At 41.4% G+C, this 25,435-nt stretch overlaps 1 protein-coding gene across 1 annotated transcript in view; it reads right to left on the bottom strand.

Annotated features, from left to right (window-relative positions):
• Positions 1 to 23,035, bottom strand: part of stab1 (stabilin 1) — a 39,604-nt gene extending 16,569 nt beyond the window's left edge. The window contains exons 1-46 of the mRNA XM_062986295.1: positions 22,846 to 23,035; positions 22,608 to 22,735; positions 21,353 to 21,468; positions 21,170 to 21,255; positions 20,257 to 20,326; positions 19,410 to 19,505; positions 18,184 to 18,294; positions 17,853 to 18,043; positions 16,884 to 17,014; positions 16,531 to 16,658; positions 16,356 to 16,426; positions 15,983 to 16,129; positions 15,762 to 15,896; positions 15,072 to 15,143; positions 14,827 to 14,940; positions 14,686 to 14,739; positions 14,063 to 14,143; positions 13,460 to 13,618; positions 13,267 to 13,329; positions 12,300 to 12,398; positions 12,045 to 12,131; positions 11,219 to 11,330; positions 10,288 to 10,474; positions 10,016 to 10,109; positions 9,681 to 9,839; positions 9,436 to 9,531; positions 8,897 to 8,989; positions 8,764 to 8,811; positions 8,541 to 8,668; positions 8,276 to 8,384; positions 7,063 to 7,140; positions 6,595 to 6,696; positions 5,795 to 5,899; positions 5,583 to 5,717; positions 5,043 to 5,171; positions 4,816 to 4,869; positions 4,307 to 4,420; positions 3,977 to 4,172; positions 2,658 to 2,753; positions 2,504 to 2,549; positions 2,335 to 2,414; positions 1,575 to 1,700; positions 1,121 to 1,194; positions 718 to 789; positions 426 to 545; positions 25 to 72 (exon numbers count right to left, since the gene is read on the bottom strand). Of these exons, the coding sequence (XP_062842365.1) occupies positions 25 to 72; positions 426 to 545; positions 718 to 789; positions 1,121 to 1,194; positions 1,575 to 1,700; positions 2,335 to 2,414; positions 2,504 to 2,549; positions 2,658 to 2,753; positions 3,977 to 4,172; positions 4,307 to 4,420; positions 4,816 to 4,869; positions 5,043 to 5,171; positions 5,583 to 5,717; positions 5,795 to 5,899; positions 6,595 to 6,696; positions 7,063 to 7,140; positions 8,276 to 8,384; positions 8,541 to 8,668; positions 8,764 to 8,811; positions 8,897 to 8,989; positions 9,436 to 9,531; positions 9,681 to 9,839; positions 10,016 to 10,109; positions 10,288 to 10,474; positions 11,219 to 11,330; positions 12,045 to 12,131; positions 12,300 to 12,398; positions 13,267 to 13,329; positions 13,460 to 13,618; positions 14,063 to 14,143; positions 14,686 to 14,739; positions 14,827 to 14,940; positions 15,072 to 15,143; positions 15,762 to 15,896; positions 15,983 to 16,129; positions 16,356 to 16,426; positions 16,531 to 16,658; positions 16,884 to 17,014; positions 17,853 to 18,043; positions 18,184 to 18,294; positions 19,410 to 19,505; positions 20,257 to 20,326; positions 21,170 to 21,255; positions 21,353 to 21,468; positions 22,608 to 22,735; positions 22,846 to 22,899 (4,794 nt within the window). The 5' untranslated portion in view covers positions 22,900 to 23,035. The remainder of the gene's footprint in view (positions 1 to 24; positions 73 to 425; positions 546 to 717; positions 790 to 1,120; positions 1,195 to 1,574; positions 1,701 to 2,334; positions 2,415 to 2,503; positions 2,550 to 2,657; positions 2,754 to 3,976; positions 4,173 to 4,306; positions 4,421 to 4,815; positions 4,870 to 5,042; positions 5,172 to 5,582; positions 5,718 to 5,794; positions 5,900 to 6,594; positions 6,697 to 7,062; positions 7,141 to 8,275; positions 8,385 to 8,540; positions 8,669 to 8,763; positions 8,812 to 8,896; positions 8,990 to 9,435; positions 9,532 to 9,680; positions 9,840 to 10,015; positions 10,110 to 10,287; positions 10,475 to 11,218; positions 11,331 to 12,044; positions 12,132 to 12,299; positions 12,399 to 13,266; positions 13,330 to 13,459; positions 13,619 to 14,062; positions 14,144 to 14,685; positions 14,740 to 14,826; positions 14,941 to 15,071; positions 15,144 to 15,761; positions 15,897 to 15,982; positions 16,130 to 16,355; positions 16,427 to 16,530; positions 16,659 to 16,883; positions 17,015 to 17,852; positions 18,044 to 18,183; positions 18,295 to 19,409; positions 19,506 to 20,256; positions 20,327 to 21,169; positions 21,256 to 21,352; positions 21,469 to 22,607; positions 22,736 to 22,845) is intronic.
• Positions 23,036 to 25,435: the final 2,400 nt, after the last annotated feature.

Below are 25,435 nucleotides of genomic sequence, written 5' to 3'. Positions count from 1 at the left end.
ATAAATAAGTCATCAGAGACTTACTCCTAAATTTTTCCTGATCCAAGAAGCTTCTGGCTTGTGAAGAAGCTCCTAATTCAACAAATAAAGATTTATTTAAAAAGTGATAAAAAACAATATCTGTAAAAAATGTTAAAAAAGTAATTTAAAAAAATCTGTGAAAAAGTAAAAAAAGAAAATGAAAAAAATTTAAAAGTTACAAAAGTTTTTATACAAAAATATTATAATAATATTTACAAAATCTGTAAAAAGTAACAAGTAAAAAAAAGTAAAACAAAAATTCTGTAAAAGAGTAAAAAAAATAAGTAAAAAAGAAATTTGTAAAACAAATTAAAGTACAAAGTAAAAAAAGTCATACAAATGACATTTCTGTAAAAAAAAGCTTATAAAAGTAATAAAAAAACAATTTCTGTAAAAACACTCACTCTAGAGACAGTGCCGGCGCAGGCCTCGCCGTCTCCTATGTAGCCGAAGCGACACGTACAGTTCCTCTCACCCGGCCTCATGTAGGTACACATGGCGTTAGGGCTGCAGCCTCCGTGCTCCTGAAAAATCATTCAAACAGTCGAGTCACTTATAAAACGCTTCAGAGAAAATCTGGCAACCCAGAATCACAGTTACTATTAGCTTTTCTGTATTCCAGCTTTTACAATTTTATAACATGAACCAGCACATGCAGCAATCCGTAGAGCCATGAGAACAAGTTCCTGTACGTACCTTTAAGCAGGGGTTTATGGGAAAACATAAACGTCTTTGTGCAACGTAGCCTGGTTTACAAACACACGCAGCCTGAAATATGATAGAAAAACATTTCATTTACAATCATTTACAAGTCATTGTGATCCATTTCCTTAAGCTGGTTAGCTTAGTGTTTAGGGTACTGGACTAGTGATCAAAAGGGTGGCACTGTCGGGCTCCTGAGCAAAGGCCCTTAACCCTCAGTTTCTTGCATTGTATTCAGTCACAACTGTAAGTTGCTTGGAATAAAAGCGTCTGCCAAATGCACTGAATGTAAATACAAATATTAAATTATAAATAGTAAATATCTAATAATAATATTTCATCTAATATCTAATAATATTTAATCAGCGTTAAGCTTTTTTAAAAATGCATTTCTTACTTTGTTTGGTCCAGTTTTAATACAATCAGTATTTTCCAAACATCCTCCGTTGTTAACGAGGCATGGGTCGATCTCTGCTCCCAAAAACACACAAAAAAACACACAGAATAACAAGATTTATGTTTATTAAAACAACATTTAAAACAAAAGTAGAAAGATTTGAGGTAAATGTGGAACATCTTTATCATGAGGCAGCTTGGTGAGGGAGTTTCTTGCCTTTTACCCTATGAATCAGACCCACTGTGACCCTGACCAGGATAAAACAGTGGTAAATGAAGCAGAACCAACATAGCTACTACTTCAGTAGTACTTCATGGGGGTGGTGCAAGCGGCATGTGCTAGTCTCTGGCCCTTCCTGCCAGCACGGTTGTCATGGCACAGATTGACCATGCAGTGGTGGTGGTGGGTAACAGGCCACAAAGTAAAAATCTATAGATTTTATATATATTCATACCCAGACACACAGTTCCGTCTCCGGTGTAGCCGTCCTTACACGTGCAGCTTCGCTCTCCGGGTGAGATCGCCGTGCAGGTCGCGTGTTCGGAGCAGCCGCCGTTTTGGACGCGACATAAACTGATTTCTGTAAACAAACAGTCAGTAATTGTTTTCTTTATTATACAGCAGCTGTGATTCTTTATTATAAATAAAGTTTTTTTTATACATGATGCTATTTTACTGGATCTGTAGCAACTGCTGATTTACAGGGACTTTCGGGCACAATTTAATGTGTCTAATAAAGAAAACAATTGTTTTGAATCGTTGCAGTGATACAAGCGGAATAGAGCAATCTGGGAAGTATTGTTACTTAAAAACAATCAATTCTGACTTCACACCACCTAGTCAATGATTATTTCTCCACAGCAGCATGTTCGGCTGTGCTGACAGCTCCCCCTGGTGGGGAAACTTTTGCCTGCTTATTGTAAACTAAGCTGCAGTGCTTGTAAAAGGAGCAAATTATATTCCAGTAAGTAAAAACGCACCACTGGTGCATCGAGACTGGTGGTTATTCTGGTTCATTTCTTGATTAGGGCAAAAGTTTTGGCACCCTCGTGTTTACAGGGTCTCAATCAAGTGCTGCGTTTAATATAGTACAAATGATTATATTATCTTTTAATGATTCTTGTAAATAAAAGGCGTCGTGTTGTGTAAATGTTATTAAATGTATTTATAAATAGATTACATTTAATAATAATATATTATTCATTTTAAAAGACCTTGGCAGGAGGTGCCGTTTCCATGGTAACCTGCGGTACAAATACACGTGGGTTTTTCTCCTGGTGTCGGCGACGCGCAACTGGAAAGAAATACAGGTTACAGGTTTATTTATTAAAAATGCACGACGAGGAGATAATCTGTATTCTGTGAGGTGCTGCCTGCACTTACTTGGCATTTTCGTCACAAATGCCTCCGCATTCATCGTTAACGATCTCTGTAAAACACAAAAGGTCGTTTTTATGAGCAGAATTTGAGGTTTCACGTCCTTTTCTAACAGTCTTACATTTTGTAAAATATTCCAGTAGGATTTTGGAGCACAGACCTACAGAACAGTTCACTCCCTTCCAGCCCTTGTAGCAGACGCACTGACCGCTCCCGTCCAGGCCGTCCAGACATTTTCCGTGGTCACAGTGGCATTCTGTTGAACCAAAGCAGAGATATGAGATGGTTCGTGACCTCTTTATAATAACACAATATTATTCACACACCACACATTACTAACATTAACACTTCTTGGAAATTACGACATGACGTCTGCATTCATTCAGTCATTGTGTGTTTTACCACCGCTGTATCCTATAAAGGGTCGCGGAAACCAGGAAACACCCTGGACAGGTAGCGAGTCCATCACACACACACACACACACACCTAGACAGACTTTAGTATCTTCATTTAACCTGTGGAGAAAACCGGAGCGCCCGTAGGAAACCCACACAGACACAGCGAAGCATGTAAACTCCACACAGAAAGGACCCGGACTGGGATGGAACCCAGGACCTTCTCGCTGTGAGGCACCAGTGCTACCCACCAAGCCACCGTGCCACCTTAAGATGTCTACAGTAAATGACAGTTAGCTTTTGTTTGTTGTGGCTTTATTTGGACCCAGTTCTCTCAAAAAACTGTTTTCCTTCATAGCCTTTCAACATGATTCAGGCATCTTTACCCTCTCGGCTTCTTTTTTATTATTTTGGCTTTGTATTGGGATTTTTGTCTTGTTAAAATTTCCAGAATTTCCAATTCTCCAGTATGTCCTGGTACATTCACTCTTGTTGATTGATGTTTCCTTTGATAACATGCAATGAACCAGTACTTTTTCATTTCCTTTTAACCAATACACTTCATCTACACAATGACTGTCTGCAAATGTTGGCATTACAGGCATCTAACACTTCAAAAAGTATTTTATTGCTTATTGCTTATTTTATTGCTTATTGCTTAATGTGAAGCTGTTGTTCCTGCTGTTTTCAGGTCATCCTATACCTTACATCTAATAACTGCTGGTTTACTCATCATTTCTCATCATTATTCTGATAGCATAATGGAAAATCTTGTGTGGCTCACCTCACCTGTCCAGGGATTATTTGTGGTTATACTTACTTTCTACTTACACATTATTGAACTATTTGTATTTACAGGAATGCTTAAGGTGTTTGCTGTGGCTTTGTTTAAAAGAGCTTGCGTTAACTTTGATGCTTTAACAGTCCTAAGCTGTAGTAGCATCAGTTAACCTAGTGCCAACCACCATGCATCACACTGGGACTGTAACAAACACAGATCCGACACCAGTCATAACATTAGCACAGCGAGAAGTGAAGCAAATCATCCACATCAGACGAGAAATGTGAAGAAGCGGCTCTAACCTGACTTGCAGTCCTTGCCGTATCGTCCAGGCTCACACATCTCACATGCCGTGCCGTGAAAACCTTCGTTACAGAGACACTCCCCGTTTCCCAAAACGCCGTCCTGGCATCTGCCGTTGTTCGAGCACCAGTTGTCCACCTGGCCTGGACATTTGAAGCAGTCACGCCCAAAGTATCCTGGACAACAGGAGTGATCCTGGCACAGAGAGAACACCCCAAATATTCAATCTGACGCCAAACACGTCCTTTCATGGCTTCATTTTGATTAGCTAATTTGGTGTAAAGAGCGGCGATTATCAACAGTCAGGAATCAGGAACCAGGAATGTTACCTGTGTGATCCGTAAGCAGTCCATCATGCATCCTGGTACCATTTTCCTCTTTCTTCCTACTTTCTTCCTGTATTTACAGTTGGACTTCATATTTACAGGAAAAGCAGCTTTGACCTTTAAATCGGAGACATTTTTATTATTACAAATAACTTAATTCTAAAAAGTAAATTGTTTGTGGACTCCTCAGGAACAGGTGGAATTATTCGTAATAAAACCACAATATATACAGTATATATAATATGTTTATATAATTTGGGGAACAATTAGCCTGGTGTGGGATCTGGAAAGTGATGTAGAATTAAGCTTATAGAATGGATTTATTGTAATTTTAGAGTGTAATGTGACAAATTTGACAGGCTATAATGATTTCTAAAGTCACAGTAGATGATGTTAGTTTAATAATGAAATATAAACAGCATGAATCATGTACTAACAAATCATGTAGTAACAAATCATGCACTAATAAATCAGGGCGTGTGGAACAGTGGGAGGATTTAACAGGATCTTACAGGCTTGGCGTTGAAGGTGCATTTGGGAGATGAATCACACGCGACGCACCTTCCCTGCATAAGAGAATCAAAAGGAGATAATTATTACCATAGTTAATTATCTCAGGTGTATAAATTACACAGAGAGCAAAACAGTTCAGCAAGTTGTAATTCCAGTTGCTGCCTGGTTCCAGGATTCTGCTGGTTATGGCTGGACTGGTTTTCATGGGGACCAGTTGAACACTTACAACGGCTTTCAGGAAGATGTCTTTGCTGCAATGGTTTTTGTGGATCTCTAAAACACGGGGGACCGTCAGAACCACGCCGTGCCTGATCTCTGTGAAGTTCCCGTCAAGCGGTACGTCATTAACGAGGGTCTAGAGGAGAGAAGAGAAGAGGAGAGAAGAGAACCAAAGACAAGAGAAGAGAAGTGAAGAGAAGACGAGAAAAAAAGGCAAGAAGAGAACAGAAGAGAAGAAGAGAGGATATAAGAGGAGAGAAGAGAAGAGAAGAAGAGAACAGAACAGATGAGAAAGGATGAGGGGGAGGAGAAAGAGAAGGAGAAAAGAAGAGAACATAACAAAATAGATGATGAAAAAGACAGAAGAGGGGATGGGAGAACAGAACATAAAGAAAAAAAGAAGGAATAAAAGAAGTGAAGAGAAATGAGACAGTGCTTGTTGATTAGTTTGTTCATGTATAATTATAAGGTTATAAACAGTCAGTGCCAAAAAATTACCTGCTCTGTGTGTGTGTGTGTGTGTGTGTGTGTGTGTGTGTGTGCGCACCTCGTTTTTATCATTAAAATGGATCATTATTTGATAAGCGTTCCCGAGCAGTGTGTTCCTCAACATCCCATCAGTCAAGTGTTCAGGTAAAAGCTGCTCCCTCGGAACAAAGTGATATTTCACCACGTTCTCATCCTAATCAAACAATAAAAACCCAAATTAATTAAGACAGAATTACACACACTAAACGGATGATTTATTTACAAGCTCACCAGTTTAGTAGCATTGGTTTTCCCCAGGTATTCTCTTACTGCGCTGTCAGGTGGAATAAAGACGGTAAAATCCCTCGATGAAATGAGTTTAGTTATGTTCTCGAGCTAAAAATCACACAAAAACAACTTTATCAGCCAGTAAACCACAGATTTATGATCTACAATCCAAAAACAAAGGTGTTTATGATTTTATACAACAGGTTTGACACTTCTACTCGACCGTTTGGGTACTCCTAGCAAAATTACATATTTTATTATTATTTTTTTTTAATAAACACAAACTTTGCATGTAATAAAATATTCATGTGTGACTTTTGTATTTAATAAACTTTAAAAAACACGAAACAGTAATTATAGGAGGCAAGTTTTGTCACTGGGCACTTGGGTGGCGTAGCAGTAAATTTCTGGGTTTGAATCCCAAGCGGTGCTATCAGCCGGTGGAGCGTCTACATACAGTCGTGATTAGTTATATCTGGACGGGATGGATCGGTATACACGCAGTGATTCCTGAGACGCACCAGGATGTGCTGTAATTGATCCACCACACAACAAGTTAGAGGTCCTGGTCCCAGATACCAAAGGACTCCTTCAGATAACTCGTGGAGTCCATGTCTCACCGGGTCAGAACTGTTTTGCCAGAATATCAGGCAGGTGGTCCAAATGACTTATTGTTATGAATATATTTACGTTGGGTGACCAAACTGTTGTTTGTATTTTTACATGTTTAAACACAAAGTCAATAGACTTCATATGTGTAAATGTGCATGTATTAAAATGTTAATGGTATTGTGTGTAATTACCAGAACTGCCTCCCTAAACAGGCTGAATGAGGGGGTGTTATTGAGGACCTCCATCAGATCTGGTGGAGGTTCGGGGACATCTGAAAGAGGAGGCTTTAAAACCTGGTACACAAAAAACAGAGCCGAGTTCAGTTCACTCAGGTGGTGCTTGTGTACATCACTTAGATTTGTTTCTCTCTGGAGCATTGCACGCACACACACACACACACACACACACACACACTCATAACTGACTTCACTGCAAGTTTTTGGATTTGTGGGAGGAAAACAGAGCACCTGGCGGAAACCCACTCAGACAGGAAGGATCCTGGCTACCCGGCTGGGGAATCGAACCTAGGACCTTCTTGCTGTGAAGCGACAGTGCCGCCCCACTATATATCATTTTCATCCATCTAAATAATAAACACTACATACAGTATAATGACATGACGTAGAGATGAACTATGTATAAACGTAATCAATAATTACCGTGCTGATGATGTGAATGTAGCCGTTGATTACTTTGAGATCTGGGACTAGAACAGCAGCCTCACCAATCATGAGCTCCTGAGATGAGCAAATACACACACACACTTACACACACACTGCAGTGAGAGCACATACAGCACATTCAGAAAGTATTCAGACCCCTTGACTATCTGCCAGCGGAGGCAGTGTGATGCTTTGGGCGATGTTCTGCTGGAAAACCTCGGGTCCTGCCATCCATGTGGAGGTTACTTTGACACGTAGCAGCTACCTAAGCATTGTTGCAGACCATGTTCACCCTTTCATGGAGACAGTATTCCCTGATGGCTGTGGCCTCTCTCAGCAGGATGATGCGCCCTGCCACAAAGCTAAAATGCTTCAGGAACGGTTCGAGGACCACAACAACCAGTTTGAGGTATTGACTTGGCCTCCAAATTCCCCAGATCTCAATCCAATTCAGCATCTGTGGGATGTGCTGGACAAACAAGTCCGATCCGTGGAGGCGCCACCTCACAGCTTACAGGAGATAAAGGATCTGCTGCTGACATTAGTGCCAGATACCAGAGTCCAGGTCTCAATGGGTCAGGGCTGTTTTGGCAGCAAGGGGGACCAACACAATATTAGGATGGTGGTCCTAATATTGTGCCATGTCTGGTAAGCTCGAGTGGCACAGCAGTAAAGTCTGCTACTGCTTAGGGACAAGGGAGATTGGGGATTGGCTGAAACAGCCTAGCTATTGGGAGATGCGTCTGTCAGTGCGCTCTCAGTGCAGGTCCCAAGCCCAGATAGGGTTGTAACAAGTCTGGTATGCAGACCAGATCCGCTTTGAAGACCCATAAATACAATTTCTACCAATTAATCTACACTTAACTTTTTCCTGTCTTACGTCCAGCCCTGCTGGCCCGGATTAAAATGTGAGTGTGATATTTTGGCCAGCGTGGCTGGTAAGTGGGGGGATCTTACTATATATTATATATATATTATCCATAGGCTATTGCTGCTGGTCCATACCAATGACGCCTATGGAAGTGTGTCCTCCCTGTAACTATTTATAAAGTGTTTTGGTCATTTCTTGAGATTTCTGAGGGCAGCCGAGAGTTTTATTGGATGGATAAAGTGGCTCAAAAAGTCAAGGGGTTTGAATTCTGTAGCTGTCTGTGTGTTTTTGTTTTTTAATCAGCTAACATAAAAGCATAGCTAAGTTTGGGAACGTTACCCCGTCTTTATCTGTCACTGTCCATTTCGTCTTGGATTTGGTCGCGACCTTTTGATTTACTTGTTTCTTCAAGTCTTCATACGAATAAACGCCGTCCAGAAAATGAGCTCTGAAACAACAACACCACCACACACACACACACACACACCGAGAAAATTATGGTGGAGATGTTTTCTGAGCTGTCTGTGGATTCTACAGCTCTGTTGGGTGCATCAATAATCAGTTCAGACCGGATCTCAGAGTAATAGAGAAGCTCGTGTCTTACTTCAGAACGTAAGGAAGTCTGTAATAATCAGTCCAGAACCTTTCCTCCTCGGCTGTCAGGTTTTTAAACGCAGCCTTGGTGGGAATTAAAGCGGTCACGTTTCTCACGTCACTGATCACCGGGTGTCTCTGGATGATAAAGTGAAAAAAATTAATAAACTTCATGGCAAAATGATGCATTTGATAATTTCAATCATTTAAAGACTTGATGAAACTGTACAAACTTCCAGGTAGAGGTTAAAGGGGAAGAAATCAGAGTTTCCATCTATTTCCTGCACACACAAAAAAGATATTAGCAGATATCGATATAGAATGTTTTACTATTCTTGTACTAATGATTATGAGAAGCTCACTTACCACCAGCATATTCCCATAGCAGGTGAGTCCGTCTCCTTCATAACCGCCCGGACAAGTGCAGAGTCGTGTTTCATTATTAAATGAACACGCTGCCTATTAAAGGAAAAATACCATTATTACCATCTACAGCAGTATGATGACACCTGAACATGAGCTTGTAGGCATTTTAATTATTATTATGGAGTTCCTTCCTGTCTCCCTTTTGCGGAATCCACTCCTCTGGGAGGGCTTCCTATAAGATCTTGGAATGTTTGTAGAAATATGTGCAGCAAGTCAACTCTGGGATTCGAACCCTGGGTTTTGAACCCAGGCCCTTCTTGCTGTTAGGCAGCAGGGCTACCCACTAACACTGATTTATTTATTTCAATTCAGGAAAAAAACAATCACAGTTGCACAATATCAGGAGCTATTCTGCTATATTAGAAGGAAACACTTCCATGCCTATGGAATATGCAAAATGATAAAGAGTTAGCAAGCAAAAATGCAGAACATTATAAAGTGTGTATGAATAATTAAACGTATATTTATTGTGAACAAACCAGTTTGTTGCAGCCGCCGTTGTCAGTCAGACAGGGATTTACAATCTGACACACCAGACCGTCTCCCATATAGCCTTTCTTACACACACATTCACTCTGGAGACCAAAACACCACAAATCATGTTTTAACATCCTATTAATGCAATAAAGTAGATAAGTCGTGACTAAAATATAAAAAATGTTATAATGACATAATTAAGACAATATAATTGTTTATATCACATTGACCACATGTGAACCGTTACCTGGCCGGGGCCGGTGGGAGTACACTCAGCATCTTTGTGACACCCGCCTCGATTTTCCAGTAAACAGTTGTTGATTTCCACACACACGACCCCGTCACCCGTCCAGCCCTCGTTACACACACACGATACGTTTCCAGGGCCCGCGTATACACACTGCGCCTGCACACAGGATCACATCAAGAGCAGGTTCAATACCAATGACAAATCTAACAGTCCAACAACTATCAGCAATATCAGCACTATAAACATGAAATGCTGAGAAACCAGATAACATGAACTTGTAAACAGTAATCAAAACTAAACACACAGAATATAGAAATATTATTAAAACGTACGTTTATGCTGCAGCCTCCCCGGTCTGGTTTGAGACAGAGGTTCGCTTCAGCGCAGGACGACCCATCACCTTCATATCCAGCCTTACACACACACCTGGAACACACAAGAACTCTGAACATACCAGACTCCATCATGGAACCACGTGTTACTGGTTATTTTAGGGCAGGTAATTATGGATTCATTGTATTGAATTAAATATTGGTATAATGGCTAGATATTTCATAAAAAAGTGCAATAAGAACAGATTTAAGAGTGATGCGGTGCGACTGACATGTTTCCGTTCTCTGTACGTGTGCAGTAGGCATGGATGTGGCACTTTTCGAAGCTGGCGCCCGAATCGCAGAGCGTGATCACTTGATCACACAGCTCGCCCGAGTGCCCCTGCTGGCAGGAGTTCCTCCGGCACACCCCGTTACTCTCTGGCCTGTTATCACACACGCCGTGGACACAGCGGCAATCTGCACAAACACAAGGCTTGCTATCAAAATCACACGATAATAATGTATGGATGAGCAGCAAAATGTTTTTAAAGCAAAATAATAAATATTATAGAAATATGTAAATATCTGTATCTGATCATCTCGACTACAGTGAGTGATTTCTTTTGGCTACTTTTGTAGGCGGACGCCATACTGAATTTGGTACGATTTCTATGCCAGATGCCCTTCCTGACACAACCCTCCTGTTTATCCAGGCTTGGGACCAGCACTAGGAGTGCACAGATGTGTGTCCAACCAATGACTGGGTTCATGCAACGCCACACGGTGTGGTTTCTACCATTACGCCATGTGAGCTCACCTCAACTACAATAAATATTATGATAAAAACAACTGGAAACAACTGGTTACGTTATATAAGCTTTATAACCTTACAGTAGCAACTGGGGCGTCTCACTGACCATAAAACACCATGAGTTAATGCAAAAATTTTAAAGCTTTAATGTAAAAGTCACAGTAACTGCTGGAAAAAAAGTGATGTTCCACCACCTGACAAGTTAAAACCTTCAAAATAAGCTCCAGTAGCAGGTCCAGTTTACCCGGAATCACTAGGCACATAGGATGCCAATACATTCATCACCACCCACCCCCTTCTTCCAGAAATAGTCAATTATAATTTACTGCTGCGCTACCCAAACACCCTGACATATATCCATAATTTTTTTAACATTTGACTGTGTATACATATATCTGAGTATATCTCACCTTCATTACAGTTTTCTCCATGTTTGTTGGGGTCTGTACAGATGTGGCAGGCCACACCCTTAAACCCAGGGTTACACTTACATGAACCATCACCGAGAATGCCATCAGAACACTGACGGAGAAAATAAACACTGAGTTAAAAAGTTATTACTGTATTATTATATCCAGCCCTTTATCCTTAGACATTCTGGTCCACATGCCAGATTTGGCACAGTTTGGCAATACTATATTTCTATCCAAGCTTGGGATCAGCACTGAGAGTACCTGACAAGTTCACCTCCTAATCTACATTTATATTTTCGACATTTAGCGAAAGCTTTTTTTATCCAAAGTGACTTACAGTAGACAACTGAAGATTAAGGGCTTTGTTTAAGGGCCCAGCAGAGGCAACCTGGCAGGGGTGGGATGTGAACCAGTGACCTTCTTATTACTAGTCCAGTACCTTAACCACTAGGCTACAACTGCCCTGTTTCTTTTATTTTCTTGGTACAGGAAAAGGAGGTAGTTGTAGCCTAGTGGTTAAGGTACTGGACTAGTAATTAGAAGGTTGCTGGTTCAAACCCCACCACTGCCAGGTTGCTGCTGTTGGGTCCTTGAGCAAGGCCCTAAACCCACAATTGCTTAGACTGTATTCTGTCACAGTACTGTAAGTTGCTTTGGATAAAAGCGTCTGCTAAATGCTGAAAATGTCATTATTCTGTGTGGTTAGTACACATATGCAATAGATCTGTCGTAGATTGAAATTACTTTGGAAAACTCTAAAGATTAAAGGTCACACTTTGACAATAGACATTAAAAAATAAAATAAACTGATACAGGTACTTACGATGCCTTTGTCGTAACAAGGGTTTTGGAAACCTCCAATGCAGGGTTTACAGTCCGGGCCATAGAAACCCTTACAGCACTCCGCCCTCTACGACACATGACATTTTTTTTTACTTTAGAATCAACAACAAGCTTTAGACTGTAAGTGCTGCATTTAAAAATCTGAACTTCATCCGGTGCCCACTGTTGGTCCTTTTCTGTACTAATGATCACGTCTGATCATGGACTAGAGGTTCACGCCAACATTCCTCCTCACCTTTCGAGTGACGCGGCAGTATTTGGCACAGCCTGGCACTGTAATGAACTCACTCCAGCGTGGATCAGATGGAGGCTCGCAGTTCTGAACACGATCAGGCTACAACAACAAGCAAACACATCAACCGTCAGCAGGTAGATTCATCCAAACGAGATCATTCTGCTGTATTTACAACACCAACATTTTATTCATTTCAGTATTTATATGGCTGTTATAACAGGGCTGCTGTGTATTCTGTGTATTAATTTCATTGTCATGCTTGGTCAGGGTTCGGGTGGGTCCGGATTACCCAGAATCAATGGGTGTGACGCAGTAACACACCCTGGACATGAAAGCAATTCATAGCTGGGCTTCGACCAGCCTTTCTTTCACCTTGTTGGGTCCCACACAGAGAGTCACTCTAAGCTTCATGTGACCTCGCCCACCTCATCCGCACAGGCACCCGGAACAGCCCTAAAAATCCCATATCACACAGGCAGCGGGAAGAGACCCCATCCACCCTTCCCTCCCTCAAACACAGCCAATTGTGTCTGTATGGATGCCTGGCCAGGTCGGTGGATCTGCTCAGATTTGAACCCATGAGTTCAGCTACCTATTTACCTACCTAAATTTTCAAGATCTTAATTAAAAAGGTGAAATTATTAAAAATATATAGATATATTCCCTAAACAAATAATGCATAAGATTTACTTTATAAATCACAGTCTCAGGGTTTAGTGATTCTAACACTGTACATTATGCTTGAGTTATTTTGTCAGCTGTTCTGTCTTTTGGCAAATTGTCACTTTTGTGAAGAGAAAATATAAAACAGAAAACATATTTTAATTATGAGGGGAAAGAAAGGGACGTCTGCACAAAGCCTGTGTGTTTACTCTGCAAAAACAATATCTTGTATTATTATAACCCAATAAAAGAAAATCTGAGCCTAACGTCCTGTCCAGTAATAATCTGGCATGTATTTTAGTACCATTTCTTCACTTCCCGGTGGACAGAGCGACTCAGAAATGTAGCTGCACTGCACACACGGACTCTGCAAACAAACATAATAAACACTGATTTACCAAAAAATATATAATCATTTTACTAATAGTCAAAGTTAAAAAATCAGTCGGATGATAAAAAGACCACAGTGCAGGTTCATCACAGATTCTGTACCATACCATGACGATGGTGGACTCGTTAACATCACATCGATGGGGCATGATGGGAACGATGGAGGGTGGCACAAGAAGTCCATCGATCATGTGAATGATCCCGTTGGATGCAACAATATCTTTCATTTCCAGAGCAATTCCTTTTTCAGTCAGTAACACTCGTCCCTATAGGAAAGATATATACAGTACACTGCTAATAAATACTGTATATATATATATATATACAGAGAGAGTCAAATATATTAGACAATGTATAGACTTGTATATCATTTGTAAGATTAATATTTTGAACATTTTGAAAGGGGAATTGTATCTTTTTCTTTCCAGTGCATAAAAAAGTTATAGTGGCTACACAAAGTACACAAATAAACCAGCATGTCTGGCTAATTTGCGGTCATATTATGACCATAAATGAATAAATGATTTATTAAAGGAATTGTATTTTTATCAACCACTGGATCCAGTTCAGTTCAGGTGGCACAATGGGTATAGCTCTCACCTCCCAGCAAGAAAGCTTTATATTATATTATTATAGCATAAATAAATAAAGCTGTAACTAATGCAAGCATTTCATAGTAAGCACACGATTGGTTCATATAAATCACTTACATCACCGGTGACGTTGACCGTTACGACCTGATTAGCCATGGTTTGTATCTCGGTCATACTCGCCAACTGGTCCACAGTCATCTACAAAAAACACACAATAATGCCTTTATACACACAACACACATTCATAATATATAACAGTTCATATATCTGGTCGAGATAGATAGATAGATAGATAGATAGATAGATAGATAGATAGATAGATAGATAGATAGATAGATAGATAGATAGATAGATAGATAGATAGATAGATAGATAGATAGATAGATAGATAGACAGACAGACAGACAGACAGACAGACAGACAGACAGACAGACAGACAGACAAAGGAGTGGTGGCTGTTATGGCTGCATAGAGGGTGCAACTCCATGTCCATGTTTGCAGATTCCTGCTGTGTCTGTTTAATTATAGGAGAAGACTCTGTGCTGTTGTGTGGACAAATGAAAGCTACATGAGGTACTAAATACAGAAGTCTTAACCTAATTTCAATCCATATTAATCATTCCAGAACTAACTGTGACTAATTCTTCCAAAAATCAAAGTTAACGTTTAAACCAGACTGGTGGAGAAAGCTAGACGGCAAAATGTGATATAAAAAAATACAAATAAAAATAGATCCTTACTGCGGCCTGAGAGAAGATGTGGTGCTTCACCAGCTCCTGAAGTTTGTGCTTGGCCTGTAGAAGAACAGACGTGAACAGATCTGTGCTCGACTCTTACAAGATAAATACAGAAACGTTATTCTGATGTAAAAAGCTTCTTACTTCATGCAGCATGTATATAATGCTCCCGTCTCTGGCTCTGTCCACCGCATTGTTGGTCGGAGCGAAGACCGTAAGCGACCCCGGACCTCTGAGGGGTATCGGAGCTCCGCAGTTCTGTAGCACGACACATTTAAGAAAGAAAAATCAGAAAACAGCCTGTAGAGCAGCTTCTAATATTATTAAAAATAATGCTGTCAAATATACTGATTATTATACATTATAAATGTGGAAGAATGGAGACTCACGTCAATCAGAGATATGAATCGATTGAATCTGGGGTCTTCTGTGAGAATGTCCCTGATGGTCTTTGTAGAAAACTATAAATGTATTTTACAGTATTAATAAATTTAACATTTCATTTATTCACCATAAACACACCTTAAAGTTTGGAGGATTCTTTAACCCAGTCGTCTGCACAGAACAATCTGGTCCTTATCAAAGTCCCTCAAGGCTTTACGCTCCATCAGAACAACATCTAGTAGATCCCTCACCCTCACACGCACCAGTGCTACCAGTTTATGGTGGGTGATCATAATTTTTTGGCTCATTGACATAATTACTAACATTAAAAAAAAATCCTGATATGTTTTAATAATTCGTTCATTATCTGTTTTGCTGGTCAGGGTTGTGGTGGGTCTGATTCATTGGGCAAAAGGCATGAAACACCCCAGACAGGTCGCCTGTCCATCACAGTGCACACACACTCACACTCATACTTAGGGCAATTTTAGCAGATCGAGTTTGCCTGACTGCATGTCTTTGGACTTGTGGGAGGAAACCCACACAGACACGGGGAGAAAATGCAAACTCCACACAGAAAGGACCCTGGACGCCCAGCAGGGAATCGAACCCAGGCCCTTAAGGAAATGTTTTGTTTGCCAAGTTTTTCCTTTAGACAATATAAATAATAAATAAGTAATAAATGATCCCGGTACCTGACTGTTGTCTGAAGCGCCTGCGGTAGTAAACGTGATGGCTTTATCCACTATATGAATAATTCCATTGGACGCTGGGATGTCACTCTGGATTATCCTGAACACCGTATCCGGATCCTTCTTTAAAATGAATTGCTGAGAAACACAAGCACACATGAAATGTTCATCAGAACAGAATTCATTATATGAAGGAAAAATAAATAGAAAATAAACCAAGTCACCTTATTCGTTTTAAATCGGATACTTTCTCCGCCGTACGTCCACAGGTCCCAGCCTTCCAAATCTTTGTAAAGATGCTGACCGAGAATGAGATGCTGTTTGCAAATGGCTTCTACACTGGCCAGCTGGTTGAGTTTGCCCACAGGTATCTATAGAGCAGGAAAAATATCCTTATTAATTTCATATTTACGTACAATAACGGTGAAGATTACACACGCTTATAAGAGATGAGATGTTTCTTCTTTTTCAGAAGTTGGGAGCAGTGGGTTGGCCATCGTACGTTGCCCCTGAAGCACCACCGCACCATCCCATTGATCCATTGTGCCACCACCCAGTTGAACTATGAGTATTTATTCATGACTGATCTGTACTCACCTGTGATGTATCCACTGGGACGAAGGCTGTAAAAGGGCCATGCTTGCTCAGGATAAGCTCACACCCTTTTTCTACAACAAACCCAAACCAAATAGTCACGGTTGGAAACTTTGCTCTGATCAGATTTGTTTTCTCATTCTGCAAATGTGCGATATAGAGAAGAGAGCAGCCTTACGGAACAGCGAGATGCTCCCGGTGAGGTTTCCCGCCTGGCTGCCTTCCTGATCCAGGTCTAAAACCCGCTCCATGAGGTTACCATAACAGCGCCTGCCATCGCTGATCTGCCCACTGCTGCAAACGCACCTACAAACGGGAAACAGCTCTGTTTAGATTCCTACAGTGCATTCACACACTATTCAGACCCCTTGACATGTATTAGGTGGGGGTTTGAATACCTTTGGTGAGATGTGATAGTGTGTATGAAAGCATGTACTGGGGTGTGAATATCTCTGGAGAGATATGTGATTGTGTGTATACCAGCATGTATTTGATGTGGGTGTAAATGAGATATGTGACTGTGTGTATGACCTGGCTATTCCATCCTGACCGGTCATGCACTGTGCACTCCTGTGGCAAGTGTCGTCCTTACAGGCGGATTTGAGCGTGCACCCGAGCCGCGGGTCCGATCCCTCCATCCCGTTCATACACACACATTCTGACTGACAGGAGAAACAAACAAAGTTTCATTCACATTTTGCCATATTCACTTTTGGCCATATTGTAACCATTAGTGGGACCCTTGGTAAAAACAAAGAAGGACATTTTTCTTGATGTGAAAGTGGGGGGTAGTAAATACTTCTGGTGAGATATGTAATTGTGAGTATTCAAGCATGTATTTGGGTGTGAATACTTCTGGTAAGATATGTGACTGTGTGTATGCAAGCATGTACTGTGGTGTGAATACTTCTGGTGAAATATGTGATTGTGTGTATGCAAGCATGTATTAGGGTGTGAATACGTTTAGTCAGATATGTCACTGTGTGTATGCAAGCATGTATTGGGGTGTGAATACTTCTGTTGAAATATGTGATTGTGTGTATGCAAGCATGTATTGGGGTGTGAATACTTCTGTTGAAATATGTGATTGTGTGTATGCAAGCATGTATTGGGGTGTGAATACTTCTGTTGAAATATGTGATTGTGTGTATGCAAGCATGTATTGGGGTGTAAATACTTCTGGGAAGATATGTGATTGTGTGTATGCAAGCATGCATTAGGGTGTGAATACGTTTAGTCAGATGTCACTGTGTGTATACAAGCATGCATTAGGGTGTGAATACTTCTGGTGAGATGTGTGACTGTGTGTATGCAAGCATGTATTGTGGTGTGAATACTTCTGGTGAGATGTGTGATTGTGTGTATGCAAGCATGTATTGTGGTGTGAATACTTCTGGTGAGATGTGTGATTGTGTGTATGCAAGCATAAATCAGCAGCATCTAAATGATATACGCTGATATATAAAGTAATCACAGGATGAATATAGACCCAGCGCTTACCTGACCCGGGCCTGTATATTTACAAACAGTAGATCCGGTTGGGCAGCCCCCGTTATTCTGAGCGCAGGGGTTGATGGGATGGCAGAATTTGCCGTCACCCACGAAGCCGGTGCGGCACGTGCAAGTGAACCGTCCGGCGCCGTCGTACGAACACACACCGTTCTGGTCGCAGTCGTTTTCAGTGCAAATACCTGCGGATGGAGCAGAGACACGTGGGCATGGGCTTTAAAACTGGACAGTAGGTTTGAATGGGCCGTGAAATTAAGCACTAATTTTTAAGTAGTGCCCTAGTAATGTCGTGTAAAAAGTAGAACATGGTTAAAGGAAGTACCTACACAGATGAGTCCAACCTTCTTAAAATGAGGAAGACATTCGCACCCAGCACTCGCCCCCTCTCCCTTACAGTAGGAAAACGCCGGGCAGTTCGAACAGGACGACGTAACTGTCAAACGAGACATTTTATTTTTAATGTTTACATCAATAACATGATAATAATCAGTCTTATGTAAGCTAATATGATTTTTTTAAGGTATTGGACTAGAGGTTGCTGGTTTGAGCTCCACCAATTCCAACCCTCAACTGCCCTCAGTTTGTGCCCTGGATGTTTAATGGGTGTGTGGAATTGTAGAGTGTGTGTTATGTGTTTATTGTGTGTGTGTGTGTGCAGTTATAGGATACAGATTCGATCCCCACACTTCATAATAATCGCTGTTGTTTTGAAATGAGATGTCCAACAATCTGAGGTGTCCACATACTTTTGGACATATGAACATATGAGTTATAATGGACAGCTTTAGTATGTAATACAATGTGTAGCGGCAAAATGCGCTAGCCCACTGCTGCTGAGATCTGGGTATTCAGGGCTTGGACACGATTGGCTAATGTTCACAGGGAGAGGGGAGTGCCCGACACAGCCTAGCCACTGGGACACACACTTGTCAGTGCGCCAGTCCCAAGCCCGGATAGAAATAGGAGGGTTGTGTCAGGAAGGGTATCCAAGATAAAAACTGTGCTAATATGTGGATCAGATCCACTGCGGTGACACTTGTGGGACGTCTAACAAGCTCATGGACAAGTGTCCAAATACTTTTGGCCATATAGTGTATATACATAAAACATTAAAAAACATTAAAGTTCTAGTTTAGTGAAAAAATAGATGTGGGGAATTGGAAATGACTAAGTTAAGAGAATGCAAAAAAAAAACAATAAAAGAAAAGCAGGCATGGGGGCCACCCAAAATTTATACTCATTGTTTTGGAATTGGATATCCAACAAGCTCACTGTTAGATTCCCACATATTTTGGCCATATAGTAAACAAACCCCATTTCCGAAAAAGTTGGGACGGTTTGTAAAATGCAGTAAAAAGAAAACAAATCAGTGATTTATTAATTCATCTGAATCTTTATTTAACTGATAAAAGCTACAATCATGTATTTTTGATACTCTTTAAACTTCTTACTCTTATTTTGCTTCTGTCCCTAAATACAGGATACTTGAATGGACTTGGGTATACATAGTATATAATAGTATATAGATAAAGGTATAGAAAGCATTACCTTTGTCACATTTCGGTCCTGAATACGGTGGTTGACAGAAGCACCGTCCATCTCCATCCGGACCAGAGTTACACTCTCCATTCACACAACTGCACACTGAAGCAAAGACAGCAGGACGTCACTTCATGTGGATTTAATCCAGCTGATGATAAAGCATCTCTGTCCTAATTGCACTCTGTGTGTTTGAGTATGTAGGTTTACTATATGGACAAAAGTATTGGGACCCCCCCTTTCTAATTATTAAATATAAATGTATGTATTTTCACCACAACAATTGCTAGCAGCTGTAATAAATGCATGCTATAAAATAATTATATGCTTTTAATTTAATTTGCAGCAACACTCCAGCATAACTGTGCCCTAATGCACAGAGCAAGATCTACAAAGATTGGTTTAAAATAACTCCAGTATGTTCTCTGACTAAATGGGAACAAATTCCCACAGACAAACCACAAAGTCCCGTGAGAAGCTTCTCAGAAGTGTGTCTGTTGTTCTAGATGAAAAGATCACATAGAGGTCGCTCTATTTTGAAATGGGATGCCCAACAAACTCATGGTCAGGTGTCCAAATACTTTTGGCCATACAGTGTATCTAGTATGTAGACAAAGTTTTTTTTCCTGTGGTGTAATAACAGCCCACAAAACATACCTACAGTACATGAACAGGGTTTTGTTTAGTTTCCAAGAATGAACACAGACCAACAAAAACAATTCACATTTAATTACGACATTTAGTAAAAACTGCATTTACAAGAGAGACCACTGTATAAAAGTGTGTCAGGATTGTGTTCTTATGTTAGGAACAGTGTCAATGCAAGACAGAAAGACAAATTGATAGTATTCCACACCTGATTCACAGTGTTGTCCGTATGCTTTCTCATTGGAGCATTTCTGACAGGCCGTACCAGTGTAGCCCTCCTGAAAGTACAACATTATAAACATCATTATAATAATAATAAAACTGGTTCTGATTCTGAGTTCTGATCACAGCACCACTGAACAGCTGTGGAATGAACTGGAACATCAACTGAGGCTTTCCTGACCAGCTTGGATGGGCACAAATCCCCACAGACATGCATTTTCTCCCATTGTCTCCCATTTTAGTGTAGTCAATCTTGTCTTCCTCTGCTGGGGATCCCTGACTGCAGTCTAGGTGGGTTTATTGCTGCTCACGCCTCCTCCGACCCACATGCATCCCTTAGCGGAACCCTTTTTCACCCATGCACTCTGCACAGGTGCCTCTCTATCTGCTAATCAGGGTCCTTACACAGCATTTGAAGACCCCACCCACATAGTCCGGTCTTCCCACCCTAGAAAAAATGTTGTACCTGCAAGATGGTGCCCAGGAGTTCCGAGGAGTTCAGAATCTCAGCGCTGGTGTGCTAGCGGAATATCCCGCTGTGCCACCTGGGCGCCTCTACAGACATACTTCAAAGTCTTGTGAGAAGGCTTTTTAGTGGAGCACCTGTTAATCTAGCATTTGTTTTTATATACATTTGGCCATATAGTGTATGTACATAAAACTTTAAAACACCGACCTGACTTAAGTTCTAGTTCAGTGAGAAAATAGATGTGGGGAATTGGAAATGACCAAGTCAAGAGAATGCAAAACAAAAAAATGCAATAAAATTGTAATGCACATATAATAAACAAACCCCATTTCCCAAAAAAGTTGGGACGGTTTGTAAAATGCACTAAAAAGAAGAATCTGTGATTTATTCATTCTTTCATTCTAAAATCAGGACCTTGACGACGTTATACCTCACACACACAGGTCCCGTTCCCTGAATCACCGTCCATGCAGGTACCATGAAAGTTACACACTTTCCCTGACCAGCTCGGACACACTGCAGATATAAAACACTGGATTAAATCAGTTCATCACAACAACAACAAAATAAATTAATATAAGAAAATAATATGAGTGAAACTGATCATGCTTACGTGAACACAGAGACCCGAAAAATCCCGGACAGCATCGTTTTACGGTGCTGATTTTCTCACAGGAGCGCGAGCAGCCGGCCAACTCCATCCGACGCTCACCGATCTGCACCGTGTAGCTAAAACATCACACATAATAATCATCATAATAATCATAATGAATTCATTAATTTAATCCCAACTTCCACACAATCAGTTTTAGGGTCTGGGTTTGATTCCCCAGGATCCTTTCTGTGTGGAGTTTGCATGTTCTCTCCGTGTCTGTGTGGCTTCCTCCGGGAGCTCCGGTTTCCTCCCTCAAGTCAAAAGACTACTAAAGTTGCCCTGTGTGTATGTGTTTCCTGTCCAGGGTGTTTCCTACCTTTTGCCCAATGAATCAGACCCACCGTGACCCTGACCAGGATAAAGTAGTAGTAAAACAGATTTAGATTCATTTTCATCGACTGCTTTATCAGGATCATGGTCCCAGAGTGTCCAGTCCTTCTGGAAAACACATGGCGCAAGGTGGGACTACCCCCTCAAATCATAGATATACCCAATCGTATCTGTGTAGACACCCAGTCGGCCAATAGCACCGCTGAGATTTGAACCCGGATCCCAGTGATGATGGTGGGGTAAAGTGTTATACTGCTGTCACCTAGGCACCTTGTAAATTTCATACGCAGTGTAATTTAGTTACAGTGTTTGTTACACACACACTTCTCATTATGTTCAGATATTAAAGTGTTGTACAACATAAACACTATATGGCCAAAAGTATTTGGACACCTGATTATGAGCATTCAAAAACAAATGCTATTAAAATAGAGTGAGCGCTATTTTATATTTCATTTTTTCAGCTATAAATAATAACAGCCGCTCTTCTGAGAAGGCTTCTCACAAGACTTTGAAGTATGTCTGTGGGCATTTGTGCCCATTCAGTCAAAAGATGGCAGCATTTGTATGAATGGGGCGCTGAAATTGATGTTCCAGTTTATTCCAGAGCTGTTGAGTAGGGCTGAGATCAGGGCTTTTCAAGACAAGCTTTTCTTCACGTCTTTATAAAACTTGCTTTGTGCACAGGTAGGACCTTCCCTAAACTGTTGCTACAAAGTTGGACGAATGTAATTTCCTTTATAATTGATTTAATACACCTGTTAGAATCTGCTGTGGCTAAAACTCATAAATTCAGTAATTAGAAGGAGTGTCCTGATACTTTTGTCCATACAGTGTGAACACACCACTACGTATGTGTGTTGGTGGATCAGTTGTCGCTTACCGGCACTCTGCGTTGGCGCTGTTTCTCCTGAACCCTGGCGGGCAGACGATAGCAGGTGCAGCGGCGCATGACGTGCACACGGTGGAGTGAGGGACTACGCTCGGGTCATCGCAGCGGTTCGAATCGGCCTTAAAGGAAACCATAAAAGCTTTAAACAAGGACGCGTCTTCAATTGTTTACGACTTTAACACTAACTATGAACGTTCTGAAGTAGGAAGCTGGTAAGATCTCAACTTACCACAATTTGCAAACTGGATAACACAACGAGTCCCAAAACCAGAAGAAAACACATGGCTGCCTCCCAAAATCCTCAAATCCAGGCGTGCACAGCAAAGCACCCACCCTGTCCTCCCGTACGCCCAGCTCTAATCCCGAGTCATAAGGCAGGTCCGAAAACTCTGGCTCCTTCACCTCAGGCGTTCAGCTCCTGACTTCTCCCACTTGCTTTTAGGGAATGAAGGTGACGGTCGGTTCCCGGCGAGTGAAGGAGGTTCTCTAGCTGACCACGCAGAAGTTTGGGGACAGAGGAGCACGAGAAAACGATCTTTTCCTGACAGGAAAACGCACAGATTTCCTCTGCCGAGTGTGTTAGGAAATCCGTACTCGTCAGCTGACTGGACTGGTCTGTTAGAATCAGCAAAACACAACCACAATAAGCAGGATGGTTTTTTAAGCAGGATCTTCTCACAGATCTTCCAGTTCTTACTGGTTTAAACGGTTCTTTTCTGGTCCTGTGTGTTCTTCAGATCTAGGATTTCCATTCTGTTCATGCAGTGGTTCTACTTTAAACTTATTCTGTTGTAGACTTCTACAGAGAACCTCACTCACAATAACTGCTGACCTGTCCGAGGTGCTTCCTGCTTTTCACCCAATGAATCGTACCCACGTCGCGACCCTGACTAAGATAAAGCGATGGTAAAACAGACAATGAATGAATGAATGAATATCTTGGAGAGAAGGGGGGAGGTGTGGTGATATAGCACAAGTCCTGGACTTGATCTAAGTCTAGTTAATTAATTAATAAATCACAGCCCAAAGTGGTTCACACCTTTTTGCATTCAGCAGCAACAGCAGAGCTGTGGGGATTCATGTGAACTAGATGGAGTTTGGCATTCATGTCAAGGTCCAACTCCATGAGGGCATTTTATAGATGTTAGACACCAGGCATCTCGAGGATGGTGGTCCAAGTGGCACAACCCTTCACTGAAGCTGAATCCTGTAGGTTCAAGTCTGCTGTGTGGGGAATCCCACAAAGCGCTGTCCAAGCGCTGTAATACCTTCACCCTAAGTACAGACACCATCCGGTGCCTCCTGGAGACACTGTGTACCGGACAGTACAACACCATGGTCATTTTGGGTCTGTTGTCTGTAATCTTGATAAGGATGTTTTTATTTTTATAGCTTATTTGCTTGGTCTGCAAAAAAATATCACAGATTTGTGGTTCGCCTGGGAAAAAAATGAGCTGTGGACTATAAGCAGTGCTGCGTAATCAGAATGTGGCCTTCCTTTCCTGGCAGTGTTTTCCTCAAACCCTTGATGACAGACGAATCATTTTAATTGTGTTTAGGGGAAACAGCCTTAATGGAACCAATGGAACTCCTAATCTTCCCAGACACTTAGTTTTATTACTGATTAACTGGCATTATTAGATTAGGAGATTATTAGTGACCACACAGTGTTCTTATGAGGGGGGAGTTCCTATTAAATAGCAAAGCCATGTCAGGTCCAGGCTTGGGACCTGCACTGAGTGCACTGACAAGTGCACCTCCTAATGGCTAGGCTATTCGGTCATCCTGCTCCCCTCAGACATAACCATTTATGGTTGTATAGATGCCTGACCGGCTGATAGCACGGCTGAAATTCAAACCCTGTATCACAGCGGTAGGGGGCGAGTGATTTACCACTGTGCCACTCGTAGTCATTAAAGAAACGTTTTAAGTTTTTTTGGTATGAATCAGGTGGTCAACCGTGAGCTGGACCCTTCTTGCCCAACATAAAGGAAGTGAATTGGAGGTGAACTGATGAATCATGGGTAATCTGGAACTACATGTCCTGTCGTGAATGGAACCAAAAGTGGAAAACCTTAAAATCCCAATATTTTGGCACCCAGGTGATGCAGTGGGATATTTCGCTAGCACACCAGCGCCGAGATTCTGAACTCTTCGGTTCTAAACTCAGAGTTGCACGGTGAGCTGTTCGTCTAGTGGGCATAATTGGCGGTGCCTGTAGGGCGGGAAGACCGGACTACCTGGGTGTGGTCTTCAAACGCTGTGTAAGGACCCTGATTAGCAGATAGAAGCCATAGGCGACAAAGGGTTCGCAAAGGGCTGCGCGTGGGTCGGAGGAGGCGTGAGCAGCAATATACCCCCCACGAATGCAATCAGGGATCCACCAGCAGCGGAAGACAGATTGACCTCACAAAATCGGGAGAAAAATAGGAGCATGAACTCCTTAATCATAAAAACTTCACCCAATCCAACTGATTTGCAAAGTTTATGTTTAATATTTGCACAACGTTAGAATCATATATTTAAAAGCGATATAAAACATTTAGATTAGGTTAGATTTGTGAGGACATGAAGCAGAACATCACTGCACTGTGTTCTGACCTTTCACTGTTGCGCGCTCAGCTTCCCTGGAATAACAGGATATGCTGAGGGCAAAACTAACACAATGCCCAGCGCTGCTCCCTCTGACCCCCGTCAGCTCGTCCCATAAATTTTACTTTTCACAAGAAAAATAAAGTCCGTTCTGAGTTCAAACGAACCGAACAACAGCGGGGAAGTTTAGAGACATGCAGAAGTGTGACTGAGTGAAGTAGAACCTG

The sequence above is a fragment of the Trichomycterus rosablanca genome, chromosome 24 (assembly GCF_030014385.1).
Source record: "Trichomycterus rosablanca isolate fTriRos1 chromosome 24, fTriRos1.hap1, whole genome shotgun sequence".
Taxonomy (NCBI): domain Eukaryota; kingdom Metazoa; phylum Chordata; class Actinopteri; order Siluriformes; family Trichomycteridae; genus Trichomycterus; species Trichomycterus rosablanca.
This window is presented reverse-complemented; position numbering and strand designations above follow the sequence as displayed.